Source organism: Amphibalanus amphitrite, unplaced genomic scaffold (genome assembly GCF_019059575.1).
Source record: "Amphibalanus amphitrite isolate SeventyFive unplaced genomic scaffold, NRLGWU_Aamphi_draft 001472F_arrow, whole genome shotgun sequence".
NCBI classification, from domain to species: domain Eukaryota; kingdom Metazoa; phylum Arthropoda; class Thecostraca; order Balanomorpha; family Balanidae; genus Amphibalanus; species Amphibalanus amphitrite.
Genome location: NW_024882965.1, coordinates 148,157 through 159,367, shown reverse-complemented (window position 1 = coordinate 159,367; position 11,211 = coordinate 148,157). Strand labels below are relative to the sequence as shown.

Here is an 11,211-nt window from a genome sequence, read left to right as displayed (position 1 = left end):
AAGTGATAGGAGCACAAACATGAGTCACTAGTTGGCTCTGTGTCTTTTCTCCTGCAGGAAAAAATATATGTGTGATGCCTAATGTGAGGTAACTGCATATTATAAAGCTGGAAATATTGTACAAAGTTATGACAACACAAGCAAACTATGCATGTTACTGCTCTTGTTATTGCTATATTGATATGAGACCTCACAAGACACAAAAATATGCATGGTAAAAAAGGGAGCAACAATACATTTCAAATGTAGCTTGTCATTAAAATGATCATGAATTTCACTACATCAAAAGTGAATGAAATTAAGTGATAATCAAAGACTGGAAAAGAAGATCAGCATAACTACATAATATGTCTTGTTTCCAAAGCTAAAGTATGATCCTCAATGTTGCAAAAGTTGGTTGACTTTAACAATAACTTTGAATAAAAAAAAACAACATATGGTAAACAGTCACACTTCAAGGAAATCGCAAGATCCATCCAACCTTTGACATGCCCTGTTTGGAATGCTGTTAACATACTATGATCTTCACAGAATAGGTAAAATCAACTCAAAATATACATTCTTTTATTACAAATCATATCTTCCCATGAACTTCATTATTGTGACTGCAGAGTGCAGAGCTCATTCAGTCAATCAGAGACTGTGCAGAGACTTCATCATTCAAACAATCAGAGAATCAATGTGCAGAGACTAACACTTTAAAATCTAGTGACATTTCACAAACATCTTTTATGCTACAAGCTTATGCTTACCAAACACTTTTTCATGACTCAAATATGGTGGTGTTTATTTTAAGTGAAAACATTCATCCAGCACTAAGCAGATTATTTCTAAGCTCCACAAAGTCCCAATTTCTGTTATATTTCGCTTGGAGTCACTTCATAGTTTGAACTCAAAGTGCCTTGTGGATTTACCTCAGTTATGTAGGTAAATCCACAAGGATTGATGGGCTTTACCTCAGTTATGTAGCTGCTCCCTCAATTTAAGGTTCTCGTTAAATTTCATTGAGGCGTTGCAAGATGGGCTGTAGCCAAATTCACTTCCCTGTTTGGCTGATGCTCATAATACCTGGACATTTTTAATTCCAATTTTTGTAGCTGTTAACAATTGATGAAGGCCCAAGTACCTATACAACAATGACGTTACAGAGGAAACCCCTGGCTGTGTTTCACGGGCGCGCTGCCCGCTGGCGCTGCCAGCGCAATCTGTGAGCTAGCGTCAACCTCTGGTAGTGTTGGAGGTATAGGCTTGTTGACATGGGCGGCGCCACCGGGGGGGACGGGGGGGACAGGTCCCCCGCTATCGAAAGTTAGGGGGGTACAGTACCCCCCTATCGGCGAGGGCCGTTCAATAGTTGATAATAATGCATTATAGTTAGAGCTATCCGTCGCATTTAAGGCATCGTTGGTTAATCAAGGCAGGTTCTGAATAAAGATTGCTGTTGGGATGCATCGCAGGGGGTCCTGGCCATCTGCAAAAGGTGTGGAGCTGTGATGCCTGTAGTTATAAGGTGATCGGCAGGGCCTCGGGGATCGTGCCCCCTTTTTGGGGCGCCAGGCAGGGTTATTACTTATAACCTCCCCACCCCATTGCCAGACCCCATTGCCGATAAAACCAAGTTCACTGAAATTCCATAGATTTCCGTTACCATATGAAAATTTTCCATTCCTAATTAGTCAAATTCAAGCATGGCAGTTCTACCACAGGAACCATTTGAAATCTATGCCATTAACCCCAGCACTTGTGGGGAGAAGTGTTCGGATAGATCACAGGCAGGACCAAAAAAGCACGCAGTAGCCCAAGACCTTATAATTGGATATAGCATCGACTCCCTCTCGTCAAGGGGTTCGATAGCACTCGTTTTTTTTTTTCTGCAAAACTAAGTTCGGTCGGCGGGTCTAATCGAGCCCCCCATCCCTCCCCTTCTTACGTCAGCGGCTGTGAAAATGCCATTACCAGCTGTTGAAACATGGCAGTTGCTTTTGCATGAGTGCACGAAAGGGTTTTAGGTTCGTGATACGTGAAAGGTTCTACATGAAAATTGAGATACACCAGCTTATCAAATTGTGCTCACTGTGGTGCGCTCGGATTTACCTTGACTATTATAGTCTTTGAATTCTGGGGTGAAACAGACCAGTCAAGAAACCTGTTCCATAAGGAGAGCCACTAATGCTAAAGAGATGTGGGATGAGGTTTCCAGAGACCTTCATTACCTCCCAAAGGAAGGTAATGAAGGTCTCTGGATTTTGCCGAGCTATCGTAACAGCGCCTGCTGTAGTTACGATTGGAGGGTGAATATGAGAACGATGCAGGTCGTGCCAGCTCGAGCATGACGAACACAATGGTGCCGACACCACAGCTCTACTGCCATTTTTGACGAAGTTAATCAACAAGCACCGGAATCCTACCCTGGGGCATTTCACCTGCAGAGGTCGCCGGACCTGAGACCCTTTCACTCAATTTTTTCAACGGTGCATGCGCTCGTTTTTCCCGCGAAGCTCTTGGCAAGTAAAATCCATCAGAAAGTGTGATCAAATAACGGCTGGTGACCTTCCATGACCTAGCATGGCCTTTTGAGTGACCACCGATGACATGACCACTGACGGCTAGCCATTAGCTGCACCCTGCCCGTTACATATGGATCAGGTGGTGATGTCATGATTCTGAAATTATATTGCAGTTTTGGCGCACTTGTCAGAGCAGAAGACATTCCCACTTTTCCTCCACCATGACTATATGATGGTGAAGCCCTGAAGCTGACCAGACGTAAGATCGAAAATTTGAAAGCACGAAACGTAAGAATATATAGCTAGCACTGCTACTCATACCTAAGCAATTCGCAGCTTGTAGGAAACCAGCTTTGAGTTGGCAAGACTGCAAATTTTGATTTAGAGGCAAGGATGCTTGAAAAGGTGATCGATCTTAATTGTCCTAGGATAAGTTTGGAAACGGGATGCACCATTCGATGTGTTTTGGGCCTTGCCAAGTTTCGCGGCGTTACGTGCCTCGTTTTTTTTTTTTTGCATACACAATCAGTATCTACTTTTGGGATTTTCGATTTTCGGTCCCCGTCCCCCCCTATCGAAAACCCGTGGCGCCGCCCCTGCTTGTTGATGTCTCTATGGAAATCAAAAGTGGCTGGCAAGTGTTGCGGTGAGTCAACCAGGTGAGTCAACCAGGTGAGCGAAACACCACCCTTATTTTTGCACAATAATGGTGTGATAACTGTTGCTGCAAGAAAATATAAGGTGAAGTGAAGACGTGAAGTAAAATCAGGTCAGACATTAATATATACCCAAAAATAGCAGTGTATGGAGTACCAATATTCACATTACCAATAATATGATGCACAACAGGCCATAGAAAAACAGGTGAATATGGAATTGTAACCCAATTTCAATATCAACATGGCACTTGGCATTAACAGTAAAACACAAAGTTTTTGATGTTAAATCAACAGAGAAAACTCCTGAACATAAACAAAATGATCAGAATGTATAATAAGGATAAAAGTATAAATAAAAATCGACGAATCAGCCTATCATCGCCCTTACACATTCACCACTCCCCATTCCACGCACAGATTGTTTACCCCTTGGCTTACCCCGTGTTCGCAGTCTCCCGGACGACGAAGATTCTAAACGCCGTCCGACCAATCACGTTCAAGATCAGCGGGGCTTGGCCGCGGTTCTCGAACGTCATTGGCCAGATTACGCAGAATCTTAGTCGTCAGCAAAACTTTGAACACGGGGTTATATTTTTCGCTATGGTAACAAAAGCGCCAGAATTGACTACCAGAATTGGATCCGAAGGTCAAATGGGTCACGTGACTGTGCAGTTCAGATGGACAACACCTGGTAATCTCTACGTCAAGCACCCTGTTCTTTTGTCCGACGCGGCCGCTGCGGCTGCTTTGTTGTGACCTACCTGCACGGCCTTCTGTATAGGCCCGTCTCGGGAACCGTCGGTCGCTCCCCGTCGGGCCCGGCTCAGGAAACTCTCACGGCGGCTTCCTCTCGAGTGACCTCAGCCGGTCACCGTCGTGGCGCCGAGTAAATATTCCTCGGCCGGCCACCGCTACTATAATTACTATGAGCAGGAAGGCTGGCGGCTGATAACGGCACCCCGCTGCAGTCATAGACAGCGTTACCAGTACGGCTGAGGCCACGGTGACACACTGCGGCCGGGGGAACTATGTCAGGAGTCCTTAGACACGACCTTTGTGACTATTCTTAGCTGCGTTCTGTTGACGGTGATGATGATTTTCGTCAGAGGAAGGCGACGTGAAATGTGGACGATCGTAGTCATGATCGTTGTCAGCTCTGTGGTCAGTGGTCATGGCTATGAGACAAAGATGTATGACTTACGAGACTTTAAAACGCCCAGGGTCAGTTGTCTCTCATGAAATATATCTCACATCTGCACTTTGTTGACTATTTTGTTGACAATGGTAGCGATTCGCATCGGGAGGGGAACCTTCCGGCCACCGGACGAAGGAAGTTTGGTGGCCCGCCTCCTCTCCTTTGCCGGCATAGGTGGCCGCCAGGTGACCCCAGCAACTTATTTCGGCAGTGCCGAATATGATTGGCGCCTATGTCAAATGCTACAATGGACAGGAAAGCCGATACCTGAGTAGCGGCCTACCCGCTCGATCTGAGATTCGGCGCCCGCCATGGGAAAACTACTGAAGGCGATGCTGCGATAGCGCTACTATTTTACAATGAAATCTCGAATAAATCTTGAATGGCTTCTAGTTTCCCTATTAACAATGATTAAAAATAGTATCTTCTATCTGTTTTGTGATATCGTTCGTTAGCTTCGCAAGTCTCACACAAGCTAAACAAATTAAACGAAAACGCATAACCGGGTAAAAGTGAGCACACAATAGTGGTCGACTTTGTGAAATCAGCAATCATGTTTTGGTCGGTTCGTGGGTTTATCGTTGCACCGATAATGCCCACCCTGAGAACGTTGCGGCTTATGTGAACCTACACCAGTTCGTTTTGCGGTGTTCACGTCACGGTAGCTCCGAGTTACAAAACTCACCAATCGCTACCTCAAGCGGCGGGCGTTTCCGAACTGTGGAGGGCTCAACTTCACAACAAATCACGGGTCGGCGCGGCCGGTCGCGGCTACACCGCTGATCCCGGCTTTTGACCACTACCGTAGGGCGTAGTCGGCTCGAGAAAGACACGCGAACCGGCTGCGGCTGCGGGCGGACAGACCTGCGGCTTTGATCATGCTCGCAGCACGTGGAAGTGTCAGTGGCTCGACTCTGTTCGTAAAACCTGGGGGCATTGATAACGTATTCGAAGCTGTTATGTAATGGTCAACTGGTCATGTGGGAAATGCGTAACATGTGCATGATTGATAATAAGGCCTCGAATAACTTGTTCGGTTCACCCACAAACTTATTTCTTGCAACCTTTGCACGCCTCGGCACGCGGGTTTTAAGACTGGAGAAATGCGAGTAGTCCGTTGCAGGCGCATTCTGCAAGAGCCATGTCGTCATAGATTTTAAGAATGATTCGAACTAGCTCCCATTGATACGTGTATGCATTCAGCATAATTCAGTTTGAATGGAAATTTCAGTGGTGTTTATCGCTCCACGCTAGGCTTCTTTCACGGTTTGCCAAACCGTAATTAGACGCGAATCTTGGCGCAGGTTTATTATCACGGTTAGTCAGATATTTCAGAGTGGCTAGTTTAACCTCGAGAGACTCGAGCAGGTCAACAAATAACACACCGGATGTTAGAATGGGTCTGGCAACTGAATTGAGCCTCCACTCGGATAGAGTTCGATGACGCCTCGCCCGGCTTTATGCATCATTCTGCTTTGGTGCTCTGTTGAGATCATTATACCACCTAATTGACAATCGTGATGTCAGACGTAGTCAACAGCGTGACACTTAGCTCTGAACTTTCCTTCACTCGTTGATTGAATTGGTCAGAGCGCCCAGCGGGTTGTCTATCTATTTAGGGAGGGACTTGCCATCTATTGCACTCGGCTGGTCGTGGTACCGTATCATGGAACACGGGATGTTCGATACTGGAACGTCCATCATAACGTCATCATTATGCATCCACTATGATCATCAGAAGATCGCGGACTGGTGGGTTAGGGCAGATGACTTTTCATTATGTCATCCGAAATGCCAGGCTCGATAAAGGTTCAGGAATTACGTAGCACAGACCAGCTTGTCCACTAGCTCAACCTCTATCCGCATCGGACGATGGCCCGCCGATACCAGTCACACAATGAATCAATCCACTGTGATCTGGTCATGGTTCGGTGGTCGAACGCTGCACTTCTGAGTCCTGATAACGTCTCTGGCTCCACCCAATGCAACCAAGCGTGGCCGCTGATTAGAACGAAACCGCCTGAACAATACTAGCTAAGCTCTGTTAACGTGCTTGGCCCGATGACGTCACGATCGGTGCTGTTTCACCACCACGCGCTACCGACCGCCCACTCGCCCCATGCTGTCTGACTGAGCTGAGTGCCAAATTACGTCGTTTGGCCATGCGCCTGCTTCTAGCCGGGACCCGCTCAGGTGGCATAACCCCCAGTAACGGCCGGTAGTGACGTCACAGAGTCTGGTCTCGGTGCGTCGCATTTGTCCCTCCCCCATCAGTCAGGCAGAGATTGGTATCTGATGCAGAATCGGGCCATGGCTAAATCGGCACGCACGTATGGCTGACGTAACATCGGCACTTTGTGAGTCGTTTTAGTGCCGAGTCCAGACTCTGTGTAAGCTGCGTGAAGCTTAAAACCATGGCGTTTTTGTGACCGTGTCGTGATGGCTTCCGCTGGTGTTCTGTCAGTCTTTTGATGTGTGACGTCACGCTTTTTTGACAGATGCGGCGGCCGTGCAGCTGACGATTGGCCGGCCCGGTCGTCTCCGCCGTATGACGTCATTTTGACGTCATGGGTTCTGAGCGGGCCGGCTGGGCACCAACGATGCGGTGAGTACCTGCTTGTCGCTGGCTTCGCCACTGTTTTCCCTCCCTCCCTATGAAAGCTCTGGTTTTTGGTCATGTCCACCTTTTACTTTCGTTCAAAATAAGTTTGCTTGTTTCTGAAATGTCACGACATCACAACAAAATATTCACAGTCCCCACTGCTCTTCTGTCCCAGAATGTGGGCTGTGATGTCTTTGTGCTTGTGATGTGCCACTTTTAGCGTCCCAAGGCCCATTTCGTCATCCGTGGTCTTTGTGATGATAAAAACTAGCCACTCCAGTGGGGGTGCATAGTGGACGGGGTGCCAGCGGGGGAGTCTGCCCGGCTCCCCGTCCCTCCGCGTCCCTCCCCCGCCTCCCCGCCTCCCTTTAGCTTCTCGGGGACCACAGCCCACACGAGCTCAAACGGAAATGCCGGCTATGCGGGGCTCCCTCCGCCGCTGGGTCAAATTCTGGGAAACGCCCTCAGTGGCCCGATGTTTCGTCCCACTTCGCCGAGACTGTAGTAATTCTAGGTTCTTCTGGCTAATGGGATCCCACGTTGTATAAGGGATGTGGATAAGAGGGGAATTATCTCAGAAATCTTGTGACATAATGGTTAAAGTAGTAAATTGATTCTACGAACAGCGAATCAGGTACACAAATCAGGCATCTGGCGATCAGAAGTTCCTTGATCTAGGATTCCTGAAGAGCTTTAGCAGATCATTGTTCTACGTTGTCTATCGCCCACATCACTTATCGCCCTAGTTTAAAAGTGTCTCCGTGGGAGTTGGCGGGTATGTCGGATTTTGTGTGTCTCGTCCCATGTGTGGGTGTGACTGGGTGACTGGATTTGTATCGAAGTGCAGGGAGGTTCGTGCGCTGCTCGCACAGACGACTGTCCCAGAATTTCGGTCAGCCCACGCCTGCCGGCCCCCAATCCAGGGTCAGCCGGCCACGCTTCTGAGAACGACCGGGTGGTCCGATCCGATGGTTTTTGTTTGTTTCTGCGAGCTACGAGAACGAGCTGCTGAGAGTATTACTGGGTAATTAGAGGGACTTTTTGCCATTTTTTATGACTGTGTTACATGTGTCTGGGATTGCTGAGCAAGCATCAGATCATTTTGTTTCGGATGGACATGAGGTATGTGCAGTTTACATTATACGATAACAGTAAGAAGCGTGGGCAGCGTTTCAATGTTTTGTATTCGACGTGCACGAATATCTGCAACACAAAAGGACAAAACATTGGTCAGGAGCATGTCGCTCATCCCCTGTGAAATGCGAATCGGTCGACTTCGAGGAAAAGTAAACTAGGTGACCTGTTACCGACTGTTGTTACTAACGTGTTTTTTAACTTGGTTGCTAACCAGTTCGGTATTGTTCGATGATAACGTGGCACTTAACTCACACTCTAGGCCCATAAAATGCACTAAACACTATAGCCGGTTACACGGGTGTTTCTCAGGCAGCTTTCGCGACAGATATGCTGTTTAATCCAGTTGGATCGATTTACATTTAAGTTTGTTGTGCTAGATGAAACATTTTATAGTAGTTGGTCGATGTGACAATGACGTGTAGAAAATGATATATGTATATGTATGTAGCCTTCACATTCCATCTAATGGAACATATCAAGCATCTATCATCATAGAGCTTCACAAACCAAAGGGGTCTAGTCCACACATCGTTTCTGATTTACTTGATATCGGTAACTTGTTAAACGAAACATCATTAGGCAGCTGGCAGTCAACTGTTTGCTGTGCTGTGTCTGCGATAACATTTTGATGTAGCCCGTCTACTGTCATTTACCAGGGCATTTACGAGCTGACACCAGCACAGGTTCTGCTTCTCCCCTATTTGTTTGCTGTCAGCTGGTTATCAGCAGTTTGGCGCCAATTAACGAATCGGCTACACCTCGTGGTTACCGGACGGGTTCGGAAGAGGTTATAGGGGAGGACGTTGCCAGTCCAGTCCCGGCGGTTGGTGCTCCTGGCTGCTGGGTGCTGGCTGTTGACTGCTGGATGCTGACTGCTGGATGCACCACTCTCCGGACTGCTGATTTCTCGCTGAGCCCCGAGCAGGGCCACGCCGCCCTGCCGTGGTCCGAGTGCAGAGCTGTCACCATAGCTCAGGCTGTCTCTCTCGACAGCAGGAGGACGTGCAGCCAGGGGAGTGCCGGGCGGCGCCGGTGGCGGTCCGCTCCGTCCAGCCCGCCGCGGACTCCCTCCCCTGCCGCCAGCCGCCCCGGCCGGCTATCCGACGTTCATCAGCCAACACCTGCGGAATCCGCGCGTAGGCCGCAGCGCCCCAATGGCTCCATCAGATCCACCCGTTTTGGGCCGGCCAGCGGCCACTGCCCGGCCATTTCAGCTCGGCGTCATTGTCCGACTGACACGCTGCTCACCCTTCGCGGCCTATCTGATACACCGGCAGTTTTGGTGAGCCGCCGGCCCATGTGGTGATGAATTGGCCGTGGCACGTGCGACACGCACGATACGGTGCCCGGGGGTGGTGTGGGGGCTGCCCATCTCTCCCTGCTGCTCAGAGGGCGCCGCTGACGGTCCCACACCAACGGGCGTCCGGGCGGGGCCCAGAAGGATTGGCCATGTGGGCCGGTCGCTTGTGTTTCCATTCATACTGGAATGTGGTGATTTATATCGCCTGCTCAACAGAGAAGCGCTGAGCGAGCGGCGCCCCTGAGATCAGGGGCGGGGTGCGTTCGGTAAGACCGACACTGAAACCTCCGCTCCCGCCAGGCCTAAGCTGCACTTCACGGCAGCCGCGGAGTAATCGCTTCACAGGTGCAAAGAGCTGTCACGACGGCCTAAAATGCGGGCGGATTTGCATGGATTTCAACACGGATGCATGTATTCGACGGCTGTCGGTTTTCCTTATTTGTGGTGCAAATGTATGTTATGCTTTATATGCACACGAGCTCGGTCGTAAGGACGAATTGGATAGGTCGCTTCACTGATAATGAATAGTGGGAAGTTTGAATAGCTAATCAAGTTAGCACTCTGACGGGTGGTTGAGCACACAGAAGAGCTCGTTGGCAGCTGGAGACTGATATTTTACAGCCCGAACAAGGTAAGTGGCTCGGGATAAATTGCAAACCGGCATGACCTACGAAAGCCCGGACAGAAATAGCGGCACGTTTCACGCTCACCTTGTAAAATAATTTACACACTGCCTAAACAGTCTACACTATACTCGTAGACAGACGCACTGTATGGGTGCCGCTGCATCTGGGTTGAGCAAGCACTTGAAGTATCGCACGGCAGCTGCCTTAGCCCCGACCCGTTTGCAATGTGTGTGTTTGTTTTAACATGGGTGCAGTGTGCGGACATAGAGGCGCCGAACTTGTTACCGGTACACCGGTTCACCGTGACGTGGCTATTTTGAAATTGACTTGGGTGTTGACAGGCGCAAATGCTGACAGACAGTGAGTGCTGGGTAGGATGGTCTTTGAGTTTTGTAGCTTGCAGTGCATGAGTTAACATTTGTTAAAATCTGTTGAAAATTTTTCGAGTATGTCCGTGAATTTCATTTATGCAGTGGTGAGTGGCAAAGCGGTGTCGTCAGGGAGAGCTCCGTTCGATAGTAGTCCTCATCTGGTCTGACCCATCCACCGTAGTCATGCTTTTTCATGCCACAGTTTCGCGACACCAGACCTTCAGGCAGTGCTCACACTTGGATAGGACTACATGCAGTACTATGTATGCACGGTTGACAGCCTCTCTCTACACAGTCACACGAGCGTCGGCTACTCGGACGACCGATTTAGCCCCGGGGCCGTCTATTCCGGAGTTCCGGCTGGGTAGCGCGTGGCACGTCGTCTTCCTCGTCGCCGTGACTCCGACGTGCCGACAGAGTGGTCCACACTCCGGATCTCCTTCCCCGTGTCCGTTTCACCCTTGTTCGGACTCATTCTACCGAACGAACGGACTGGGCGAGGAACGGCCTCGCCCTTGTTCGAACTCATCCTGCCTAGCACCTACCGGATGAGGAACGGGCGACGAACGAATGTCGGACGAGTGCCGGACGAATGTCAAACAGGTGCCAGGCGGGCCAGGCAGCTATCAATGCCTGTCGTCCGCGTTCCAGAGGCCTGTCACAGCCGGCGGGGCTCATATGTACGGCCCTCCAACGGACAGTCGGACGAAAATGCAGGGTCATGGTCAGCGGATGTTTCTGGATCGTTCCTCGTCGGCTGACCCGTACCGGACGTCGGACGGCCGCGTCGGCGCCGATACGTCGTCGGTGGAAC

General features: G+C 49.5%; 1 protein-coding gene across 2 annotated transcripts in view; it reads left to right on the top strand.

Moving 5' to 3' along the window:
• Positions 1-6,846: 6,846 nt before the first annotated feature.
• Positions 6,847-11,211, top strand: part of LOC122373284 — a 111,048-nt gene continuing 106,683 nt past the window's right edge. For both annotated transcript variants that reach the window (XM_043351204.1, XM_043351207.1), the window contains exon 1: positions 6,847-6,966. In XM_043351204.1, coding sequence (XP_043207139.1) covers positions 6,929-6,966 — 38 coding nt within the window. In that variant the 5' untranslated portion in view covers positions 6,847-6,928. The remainder of the gene's footprint in view (positions 6,967-11,211) is intronic.